Source organism: Crinia signifera, chromosome 1 (genome assembly GCF_055691185.1).
Source record: "Crinia signifera chromosome 1, ASM5569118v1, whole genome shotgun sequence".
Classification (NCBI taxonomy): domain Eukaryota; kingdom Metazoa; phylum Chordata; class Amphibia; order Anura; family Myobatrachidae; genus Crinia; species Crinia signifera.
This window is the reverse complement of record NC_139217.1, coordinates 364,410,920-364,423,053: the sequence shown is the minus strand read 5'-3', so window position 1 is coordinate 364,423,053 and position 12,134 is coordinate 364,410,920. Positions and strand designations below refer to the sequence as shown.

Genomic DNA, 12,134 nt, shown 5'->3' with positions numbered 1-12,134 from the left:
ACTACCAGCCAACCAGCTCCTAACATTTTTCAAACACAGCCTGTAACATGACAGTTAAAAGCTGATTGGCTGACACTTTATCAGTCTCCAGTTTTTCACATTTCAAGGTTAGAACAGCTGGCCCTTTATCTGGTGGTTGTCAAATCATGTGGTGCATCTGTGGACATTAGCCATGTATGCGCAGCGCACATGACGTCTGCCTTTCACTAGTGGTGTTAGGCTGTCAGTGACCGGGATAAAACATCACAAACAAGAAGAAGGTTTTTTGTCCTTTTTTTATCCCAGGATTGCCAGAAATGCTCCAGCATCGCAGTAATAATAATTAATAATAAAAATAATAATAACAATAATGATAATAATTTTATTTAAATAGCACTGTTCCTCCAATAAGACTCAGATCATTATGTATCACTGCAGCATAAACTGATAGTTACATACAGTAATGATAGTTAATAGCCATAGTTACTATGGTTGGTGATCATATGCCAGCGGTAGATAGACCGATTGGTCTCTACATCGATGGTGTACCTGTACCATTCTGTTCCAGTGAGGATAGCCAAAATTATTGTTGTCATTCTGTATGTGTCTTTCACGGATGTTTCTATTTATTCATTTATCTTAGATTTCAATAACTGTGTTACACCATCGTTGTTCCTTTATATTGTTTTCCTTTTGCTTAAGTATACTTCTGTTCAGGAAAGTGCTGGGGCCATACCACTTCCTCATTGTGCAGTGTGTGTGTGTGTGTGTGTGTGTGTGTGTGTGTGTGTGTGTGTGTGTGTGTGTGTGTGTGAAAGCGTGACACCATTTTTAGATTAAGGAGAATGTATGTGTAACTTTGTCTTATGTGTAGAAATGGCTGAAACCTGCTCTGGAAATATGGTATATTATAGCCACTATTTCCCAAACTATTTTAGTTTTATCAAAACCTGCCTCCGAGGTGATGGTATCTTCTAGTAATAAATGTCAAGAGTGAATGAACGCAGCCATTGAGGAAGACACAGCCGGTGGCATGTTTTAAACTGCACTACAGTTTTGATTTGGTGCCATTGTCAACTTTGTTGTAATGTCTTGATGTGTTTTACTGTTATTTCCTACAAATCTAATTTCAATGTGGTTCTCAAGACTTTGGGCCTGATGCTGACTTGGTAATAAAGCAGAAAAGAGCATCTAGCACTGCACTCTGGGAAAGCCATGTTGCACTGCCGTTGGTGCGGCGGGTGTAAAATGTGCAGAGAGAGTTATGCGAAAGAGGCGTGTACAAACTCAAGTCTAAAATGCATTGTTCAAATACAGCTGACCAGCATTTGTAGAGTACTTGCAAAAGCATCCAGTGTTTACCCTGAATGCTAAAATAATGATATATGCCGGGATGCAGTTATAATCCTGACGCCGACGCTCGACTGCCGTCAGAACACCGCCACTGGAGCTTGGAGATGGATCAGAAAGCCAACACCAGAATCCTGACAGCTGACATCTGGGACGTCAGTATGCCAGGGTCAGGCCTGTGAAGGAGGGGGGGGGGGGGATAGGTATAGGCACTCGCGTTAGACTGGGGTAAGGGTAGCATTAGACTTTGAAGAGGGGTGGTTAGGTGTAGGCAATTACAAGGGGGTTAGGTTAGGCTGTAGTGCTGGGGGGTTAGGCAGCTGGGTACGGGTGTTAGGCACTTGCGGGGAGGATTAGGGTCAGGCTGCAGAGGGGAGGATTAATGTTAACGGGGGGGGGGGGTTAGATGTAGGGAATGGGGGTTAACTCACAGATCTCCGGTTGGGATACTCCATACTGGGTTGCCGGGGTCAGTCTTTTGCCAACTGGGATCCCACCATCGGGATATCGTATGTATCTCATATGCTGTCCCTGCATTGCAGCATCAGGTGCACAGTTACATTACTTGCTCTTTCTTGGATTGATTCCCAACACAGACTGAGACCCTTTGCCATATATACCGTATATACTCGAGTATAAGCCGACCCGAATATAAGCCGAGGCACCTAATTTTACCTAAAAAAACTGGGAAAACTTATTGACCCGAATATAAGCCTAGGATGGGAAATGCACAGAGCAGTTACTAATACACTGGCCACAGGGAGATATAATGGTAGCTCAGGTCTCATTCTAGGGGCATAAGATAAAACCCATGACACTGAAGTGTCCCAATCACCAGATCATTGGGGTTCCACAGGCAGGAGTCTGTGGTACATAGTCAACTATGACCTCTAAGAGGGAAGGGGAGGAAGGTCTGGGGCAGAGGAGGGAAGGAGATAGGCCCCAACAGGGACACTAGTACTCACAGTGACCTGGTTGCTCACTCCGGATCCTGCAGCTTCATAGTGCTGGTGGCTGCTGCCCTGTTTCTCCACAAGTCTTGGCTGTCCCCTCCTCAGGGTGGCCCTGTCGGCATTGCAGGGTGGCCCGGCCCCCAGAGCACCAGTACTAGTGTGGTACTAGATAGGGAGGCAAAGCTGCTTCTTATGCAGATATCGGCAGTGTAGGTGAGCTTCCATTAGCGGTGCTGGGGCTGCAGGATTGACGGATGTGGCACTGTGTACGCACAGTCAGTCAGCGTTTATCAGCCGCGCAGCTCCGGCACCGCTAATTCAGGCTCACCTACACTGTCAGAATCTGCAGAAGCAGCTTCTTCCTCCTCCCTACGTGTAAGCAGGCGGCTGTGACTTTATTTCCTGCCCCGCTCCCCGCACTCCTTCCTGGCGCACGCACCGAGCTGTGAGAGGGCAGGAGAGACTAATTACACTTGCAGGCTCTAACCCCGGCACAGCAGCACTGATTTCAAACAAACTACCGTATACACCCGAGTATAAGCCGAGGAGGTGCTTTTTCAGCATAAAAAATGTGCTGAAAAAGTCGGCTTATACTCGAGTATATACGGTAGATGACAAATACTATGCACATTAGTATGTCATTGTCACCCTATGACACGATGAGCCAGAACCCTTCCTCATATTTGCCAAAAGTTGTAAGTGAAATAAATGATATTAATATTTGTTCAGCGCTTGTTTATTGACCACTTTTTCTTTCAGATTGACAGCGAAGGCAGTTGCTGTACTTCTGCCAATCCTGGGGAGCTCATGGATCTTTGGAGTTCTTGCTGTCAATGATCAATCAATAGTGTTTCAGTATATGTTTGCAATCTTCAATTCTTTACAGGTATAGTAAAATTGGACCAATTATTATCAATTGTCAGTAACTAATCAATAAATAAAACAAAGGGTCTGATTCCGAGATGGGGGCTAATGACAGCAGCTGTGCAAAAATATGCAAAAGACACCCACTGCCACCTCTCTGATCCGCTGCTGGACCAACTGGGTGAATATCAGCGGGCCATTGGACATCTGAGTAAAGGGCCATACACACTGTAAGCTGACAGCAGCTCAGTTTTGTTGTTTGAGTTGCTTTCAGCTCAAAAGCTGCCCAGTATGTATGGGCCAGCGATGGACGGTGAGCATTGAAGCACGCTCCCGCATCATTGCTGGCAGCTGCCGGTCATCTGCTGGTATTACCAGCAGATGAGCGACGGGTGGACAGGTTTCCATAGCGTCCTGCTATTAAAAGGTCAACCACCCCGGGACAATCGCTTAAACGGTGAAAATCTCTCATTGTGTATGCACTGAGCGATTTTCAGCCCAGCGATTTTCCCTGTCATCGCTGTCCATACACACTGGGCAAAATCACCCAGTGTGTATGGACCCTCACTGTCCAGTTTCTTACGATGTCTGGCAAAACTAAGCTGCCAGAGCCAGTGAAACTAACCACTGGCTTTGTGAACAACCAGAACATGAGACCTACACACCCCTGTGTTCTGCAATGCTTTCCCTCCCTGCCCCCAAACTGCTGGAGACTGTCACCACCAGACTTCAGCACCCATTGCATACAAGTCGCAGTAACAGACCTGCAAATGCTCAGTGTGGCTCCTGCGCATGTGCAAATCACATACAGTTGGAAACATTGAATTAGCATTCGCCTCTGAATCAGTCCATTTGCTAGGACAAGGCTGTCTTAACCCTTTGAGTGCCAATGTTGCTGTGAGCCATCCTCAAAATATCCGCAAAAAAATGCCACTGCTTGCAGTGACTGCTCTTTTAATATAAATAAATACAAACACAGCCAAGTCCATTAATTGAAGTTTAGTTAAATATTGCACCCAAAAAGAACAGTTGCTGTGTGTAACGCTGGCATTTTTAACGGATATTTTAAAGATCTCTCACCAGGGCCGTCTTAACAATCTACTGGGCCCCTGGGCAAAATAATTTTATGGCCCCCCTCCACCCACCTATGTGCAGCAGCAGAGGAGGGCTGGGAGTTGTGTGGCGGGGATCCGGGCAGCAGCTGTCAGCGGCATCTGTCTAGGCGACTCATCGGTGGCGGCGGTGATCCAGGCAGCGGGGGTGGGGGAGGGGCTGGGAGCTTGATGTAGCGGTGTGTGGTGGGGATCCAGGCAGCAGCTGTCAGCGTTGTCCGTCCAGGCAGCTCGCTCAGAACTTGATGTAGCGCTATTTGCTGCCGGGCAGGAAGCGCTGCAGATTTTGAAAAGACTGGCCGGACACTGATTGGCTGAGCGTCAGGCCAATCAACGTCCGGCCAGAATTTTCAGAATCAGCAGCGCTTCCCACCCGGGGGCAAATAGCGCAACAGCAAGGTCTGAGTCACCACTGCCTGTATGGACAACGCTGACAGCTGCTGCCCGGAGCATCCCCGACATATGCCGCCCAGATTGCTACATCAAGATCCCAGCCCCCCGCTGCCTGGATCACCGCCGCCACCGCTGAGTCGCCGCTGACAGCCGCTGACCGCATCCCAGCCGCCCACCGCCATTCCCCAGAGCAGTGCCGTCTTCCCCAGTGGGCTGGGCCCCTACAATCCTTGGGCCCCTGGGCAACTGCCCATTCAGCCCAATGGGAAAAACGGCCCTGTCTCTCACAGAGATCTTGGCACTCTAAAGGTAATAAAAAAGGTTTGCTCTGCAATATTCACATCTATTTTGACAAATTCCCTTGGCTCTCAGAGGGTTAATACATACCTTGTACTGTCTGAGGGAGTTCAAGTAGAAGTCTGTATTAGTCAATAGTTAAAATAAATCACATAATGTCACCTGTTCTGATAATGTACCATCCTCTTGTTTTAGGGATTTTTCATCTTCCTCTTCCATTGCCTTCTAAATTCTGAGGTAAGTTATACATACACAAGATGAGTACTAGTTGCGTAGTTTCAATCATATTAATCACAAAATGTGGAATGAATTTGTTTCCCATGCCAAGTGTGAAAGAATGAATCGAGAATCAAAACCTTTAATATTTCCAGTGTGACATTCATTTATAAAATCCTCATTACTCGTAGAAATCAGTTGTCATAAACTGCAATGGGATTTCTATTTCCATTTTATGGCATCGGAACATTTTCACACCTCAGTCATTTTTACAGTGACTGGCCAAGTAGGTGGAAAAACTAAAACTACCCCCTAGCTGCCTTACAAAAAGTTTGCATTCTATTAAGTTTTGTAAGTGCCAGCTACAAATGTGGAAATATCACTGCTTTTACTGTACATGGGTTTAAAAAAAAAAAAAAAAAAAAAATTCTACACCCAGCTTTTCTTTCTTTACTTCAAATATATGGCACTTACATAAATATTCAATTTAATATAATAGCTTGATAATGCATCAGTAGAGATCTCCAGGGGGATGATAAGAGTTCAGCATTGGATTGATGCCGATGTCAGAGTTTTTTTTATATATTATTTCTAAGTACAGTATTATCCCAGCTATTTTCTTTAAGTGTAGATATTTTTGATCTGGTTTGATAAAATGTTTTTCTCCTTAAATGTTTTAAAGTGTACAGTACTTATTTCTCCAGATTATATTGTTTTGCTGGTTATTTCTGTATTTTGAAGCGCCATGTCTTAAATCTACAAAAGAAAAAAATTTAAGAATGAATTACTTGTGTCAGTCCCTGGCTGCTTGACCTCTTCTCATTACTGTGGGGCAGCACTCCTCACAGTGACTGTCGGAAGAACTGCTCATCAACTATGGGAATATAAAAATTCAAAACCAGTCCTTATTCTTGTGGACACAAATAATTCTAAACTGCCTACTAATATAGAGCAACACATACTGTACACAAACGTTGCACTCATCTCTTATCATTAAGCCTTTGCATTGATCTGTTGTTTTTGCAGTGGACTACTCCTCTCTCTGGCCTTCTGACTCTCTGTGTTGGTTGCGTAATTTTTGTCCATGCCATCAGAAATCAATTCCAAATAACTGTACCTTATCTATAGGGCGCTCTAGAATAACTCCTCTTCTTCATAGATCTTAACTCTCATCTGGAAGTCCTCTCCTTTTTCCTGCTTTGACATAACTCTGACTTATACCTTGAACATCATTGGTAACTACTCTACTTCTCACTCTAGCCTATGGGTTTGATGCATCAAACATTGCATTGTAAATGTAATGCATCCTAATACTGATTGCAAACATAGCAGTGTTTACTATTGTCATATGCTGGTACAGTTGTGGCTAAAATCGCAAAGATTGGAGCTGTCCTTTGTATTATTAAGTTTTTCCAGGTTTGTGAGCCGTAGTCCTTATATGCCCTTCACTGGTCAACACATGTAAAGGGGGACACTGGGAGGGATCCAATAGAATCCCTCCCAGTGTCCACCTCTGCATGTGTTGACAGGGAACCATGCAGAAAGAAGCTCATACTGTAGGTTTCTATTATGCATTGTCTATCATTGCTGAGCTTGGACCTGAGAGGCAACAACATCTAAGTTGTGTTTTCTGGAGCTTGGTGCATTTCAGAGATTTGACTGCATTTTTGCCCTATTTGCTTTTCTGGTGTCACTACCAACATGTGAAAACCCCTACTTTGCCCGATCAGACAAACCTTAATCCTCCAATTATTTATATCCTCTCTGAAAATCCATATCGTTATTATCACACACACTATTCTCCCCCTTGCACTGTCCCAGGCTCCAGTTATACTCACTTCTCTTGTTTTAGCGAAGTACTTTTTCCATTATATTCAAAGCTATTTAATATTATGGCAAGTACTATGATTTGTTCTCATGCCGGATTTTAGATATGGTGTTCCAATTTATATATATATATATATATATATATATATATATATATATATATATATATATATATATATAAAAAGGTTTAGAGTGCGCTCAGGAATACAAAACAATATAAAATTTAATTTAAAACATTTATTCCTCAGTCTTCACAAAGAATTCAAGCTTTAAAAGTACAGCAGGTCTGTTACTGGTACAGATGGTGTAGTAGGCCCAACGCGTTTCGTCAATAAATTGACTTCATCAGGGGCTTGGCGGACAATAAGTCAGCAAGACATATACACACTGTAAATAATACAAATAATAAGGTTCATTCATATGAACAAAAAACAGAAAAGACAAATCACAGATAATGAACATGATATGGATCATGTTCATTATCTGTGATTTGTCTTTTCTGTTTTTTGTTCATATGAATGAACCTTATTATTTGTATTATTTACAGTGTGTATATGTCTTGCTGACTTATTGTCCGCCAAGCCCCTGATGAAGTCAATTTATTGACGAAACGCGTTGGGCCTACTACACCATCTGTACCAGTAACAGACCTGCTGTACTTTTAAAGCTTAAAGTCTTTGTGAAGACTGAGGAATAAATGTTTGAAATTAAATTTTATATTGTTTTGTATTCCTGAGCGCACTCTAAACCTTTTTATCTCTATCTGCCTTTCCGGACCCGGCTAACAGGGGTCCATTAGAGTTGCTGCTCCTATTTACTACTCTTGGGCGCGGTTGGGGTACCACTTCCTGTGATATATATATATATATATATATATATATAGTGTATGTACTGTACCCCACTTTCCAGCACTTCAGAAAAGCTGGTACCTTTCCAAACAGTGAACATAATAACAACATGATATGTAAAACCTTTGAATTAGATGCATGAAACATTAGTGATTTACCACTGGGTGCGTTACTGTTTATTTTCCAGGTGAGAGCTGCTTTCAAGCATAAAACAAAGGTGTGGTCCCTCACAAGTAGCTCCATTCGCAACATCAATGTGAAACCTTTCAACTCCGATGTAGTAAGTATACAGTAATTATTGGATTGCATGGACCCCAGTGGGTGAATAAATGCTGTCTCATGATGGGGGTCAGACGTACTTCCATACATGTTCTATAATATTTTCTGCATGTTGTTGTTAGTTACAAGTAGGATTTTTAGTGCTGGTTCTTTATGGTCAGTAAAAACATTGCTGCTACTGCTAAGTTTCATAGACATCCAGCTTACTGTATGAAGCAGTGTTTATTTCATCAGGGGTTTTTCATTTAGTTATTAGTCTCACTTTCCTAAAATTTGACAAACTTAAATGTCACATTCTAGTAAAATTTCATTTCATCTTAGTCAAGTTTTAGTCATTGGATCTTGTCGAACATTTTCAGCAAATTTTAGTCATTAATTTAGTCATACAGATGGAGCAGTCTGGTAAGATAAGGGGCGAGATGTATTAAAATACATCGCCGCCCTTCGCGCCCCCCCCCCGCTGCGATGCCAGCGCATATGTACTAACATATGCGGCTGGCATCGTGGTGCGGTGACGGAGCCCCCCCGCGATACCTGTACTCTGGTGTGTGGGGGGTCTCCGTCACCTCCCTGCAGCCTGGCTCTCCCCTCACGCCGAGGCCAGCTAAGCAGGCTGTCCCCGGCGCCTCCTCCTCCCCCCCCTGCAGCCTGAAGGATGTCCGGCTGCTTCACTAGGGGGAGGAGGGGTTTACCTTCCGGGGTCCAGGAGGACCCTTCAGGAAGGTAAGCCAGAGGGGGGGGGGGTCGGTGAGGCGGCGGGTTTGCGGCGGCCGGCAGCGTAAAGAAGTCCATAGGCTTCTATAGGGTATCGCCACCCAAAGGTGGCGATACCCTTCAATGCGGTATCATTTTTGATACATTGGAAAATGCGGTAAAACCGGGGTTTTACTGCATTTTCCGTTTGATACATCTCGCCCAAGATGTTCAGACAAAGGGGTAATTTTCTATGAGTGTGAAAAAGAGGCAGCACAAAATGTTCATAAAATAGAACAATTGAGAAACAAAATTATAGCGGCTAATGATTTTTTACAATGTAAAAAATAATGTTCTATATTTGTGATATCCTATCTTGTTATGTTATTATCAGATTTTCTTGTTTCATTGTTAAACTAGGTCAGTCCCCACGCGAACCTTGATTTTGGGATGTTCGCATCCCCACAGCGAACTGGCAATAATGCCGGTTCGATGACGTCATCCGGGGGCGCGGCGGAGAGTTAGCGCGTCATCAGCGGCGGGGGATGAGGCAGTGCTTATATCTGGCGCTGCTCAAAGCGCTGCCTTCCCCATAGTGTGAACAGGAAACGGGTTGGTTGACCCGTTTAACCCGTTTACACCACCAAGCAACAAGGCAACGAACCAGTAAGGACTTTTTTACCGGTTCGTTTTGCCATGTTGCTACCCGTTTTCGGCACACGGTAACCCCTTTCACATTGCACTACTTATCGGATGAAAGCGGCTTGTACCTGGTAATTAGTTGCAATGTAAATGGGGTATTACTGTATATGTGGATGATATTGCACTTTGGGCCTAATTCTGGTTCACTTGCAAATGATCTCTCTAATGGACAAACCCATGTGCACTGCAGGTGGGGCAGATGTAACATGTGCAAAGAGATTTAGATTAGATAGAACCAGAATCAGGCTCTTTACGCTGTTCCCTAACATCAGTGCACATAGGCGTTACATTTATGCTTTAGATTTTAGTCAGTAATACAGTATATATACCTCCATCATCAATATCTGTTATAATATTCATTCACAATGATCAAATACCTAGTTAGAGAGTGACTGCTTCTTAAGAAAAGACTTGGCATCCTATGTTCTTATGTGCTTACCTTCAGATGAATGGGAACAGAGCCAATACATCTCCAACCAAGATGAATACATGGGAGAAAAGCAGCCATTCAGCCAACAGAGTTGACTTGTCTGCAGTCTGATCATGAGGAGATTTTACCGCCAACAAAGAAATCACTGGAGGCCTTCATGTACATCCGTCTGTCTTCCTCTAATGCAGCTGAGGGTGCCTTCGTCTCCCTTTTAATAATACTAAGAAGTTTCCACCATGTTTTACTACAGGGATGATTTTGTTTTTGTAGCCTGAAGAAACCAATTTGTCTTCAAGCGCACTACTATAAAGAGGCAACTTCAAAAAACTGTTGGCAGTAAGTGGCAATATACCTTAGAAACTGTCTTGTACTACGGATCTACAAAACATCAATGAAAAAAGTAATGTTATGCTGTGCAATAGACTGTATTACAAAACCAATCACGGCAGGATTATTTCCTATAATTTCTTTCACTTCTAGGAAATAGAGTTCCTGTCTATCCCTGCCAAATCCTTTACACATACAACAGTTCTTGGACTTTGTAATAAAAAAAAAAATCATTGGTACGGTATGTTTATCTGCACATTGGTGCCTACCGTCTTGAGCCTTTTTATGAATCACTTATTGACTGACAGGTAATCCATTATATTGCAAAGGGGTACATTTTCTTTCTACTTAAGTGCTGTGAATAAGCTGGCATCTTGACTACCTACATTTTACATATTTTACATATTTACAGATACCAGTTCTCCCCTGTCCTCCTATGAGTCATACCTACCACAAACATGAGTGAGATACAGTATAATGTGGTCACTTATAATAATGTGGGCGCTTACTGACCATTTGTTTTTATTCAGGGAAACGTGCCTTCCTTTAACTGAACTGCTCTCTCAATCTGACTGATTTTATTGTGATTTATTTAATTCACTTTTAGCTGGAGAATTGTTTAAAAGCACTGGGGACTAAACATACAGTATACATTCTTCTGTGGAATAACATACAGACCTAGAGTTCCTGCTGACCTGGCATGGCATATCCGAAGGTGCCTTCTAATCGTTTTTACACCAAAATAACACTTAAATAAACTATGCCTGTATGTACAGATGGAGCGTCTCTCTTCCTTGCAGGGGCTGGTAGATTCACCAGCCGCCAACCCCGCCAACCGACGGAAGGGGATGCGTGCACTTCCACTTACAACGGAGCTCCCCCTTGGTCCCTGCTGCGAGTCCCCAACTTGGTCCCCACCTCCCCATTCCCCCCCCCCCCCCCTAATCCTGCCAGTCTCCCTGAAGCGGATATGTTCAGGGTTCCCATCCCCCACCGACAGGTAACTGGGACGGGGGGGGGGGGGGGGGGGGGGCAGTCTGGCAAGCCCCAGCACTGAATGAGCGGCGCTACATCTGTAGTTTAGATCAAAAGGCAATTTACAGTTTTATCATTTAAGCTTAGGCAAAAAACTTGATTTGTAGCATAAAGGTGTGTCCTGTTGTGTTGTTGCTACATTGCGCATGTGAGTCGTGGCATCTTGCGTACCCAGGCATCCTGTACGCATTCACATTACATGGGTGACCCACAAGTGCGATTCAGCACAGCATGTGGTAATGCTAGGAAGCGGTGTATTCCGCAACAACAATACAGGAAGACACATCTGTATCATTATATAATAATTTGTGCCGCTTTTATTACAATTACAATCTCATTATGAACATGCTGTTCTTTTTGGACCCAATTTTATCATTGTAATCACATTTTGTGCATCTATAGATACAAAAATTTGGTACTTGTTTAGTTTCACGGCGGCTGCGCGCACACACTCTAGCTATGAATCTTGGCAGCTTGCCAAACTTCTCTCAGCTATATTATCAGCGTAGCGCGTGTTTGAATTCTGGCAGTTCGCCAGCTGCCTTACATGTGTATTCTACGTTATCAGCAGCGCGCGTGGCAGACCAGCGCTGACAGGTCATTGTGGGACTTGTAGTTCCACAGTGAAATAGACAGCTCGGCACACCGCTAACAACGGGGGCGTCTCAAGCAGACACCCCGGAACACCGCTATCAAAGTGCGCGACAGGGACTTGTAGTTCCACAGTGAAATAGACAGCCCGGCACACCGCTAACAACGGGGTCGTCTCAAGTAGACACCCCGACACACCGCTAACAAAGGGGGTCTCCCCTTGCGGCTCTTGCTACGC

The 12,134-nt window shown here is 43.9% G+C and overlaps 1 protein-coding gene across 3 annotated transcripts in view; it reads left to right on the top strand.

The window, feature by feature from the left end:
• The window catches only part of ADGRD1 (adhesion G protein-coupled receptor D1), a 417,296-nt gene extending 405,490 nt beyond the window's left edge, over positions 1-11,806 (top strand). For all 3 annotated transcript variants that reach the window (XM_083150233.1, XM_083150230.1, XM_083150227.1), the window contains 4 exons: positions 3,042-3,168; positions 5,144-5,185; positions 8,027-8,119; positions 9,959-11,806. In XM_083150233.1, coding sequence (XP_083006359.1) covers positions 3,042-3,168; positions 5,144-5,185; positions 8,027-8,119; positions 9,959-10,054 — 358 coding nt within the window. In that variant the 3' untranslated portion in view covers positions 10,055-11,806. The remainder of the gene's footprint in view (positions 1-3,041; positions 3,169-5,143; positions 5,186-8,026; positions 8,120-9,958) is intronic.
• Positions 11,807-12,134: the final 328 nt, after the last annotated feature.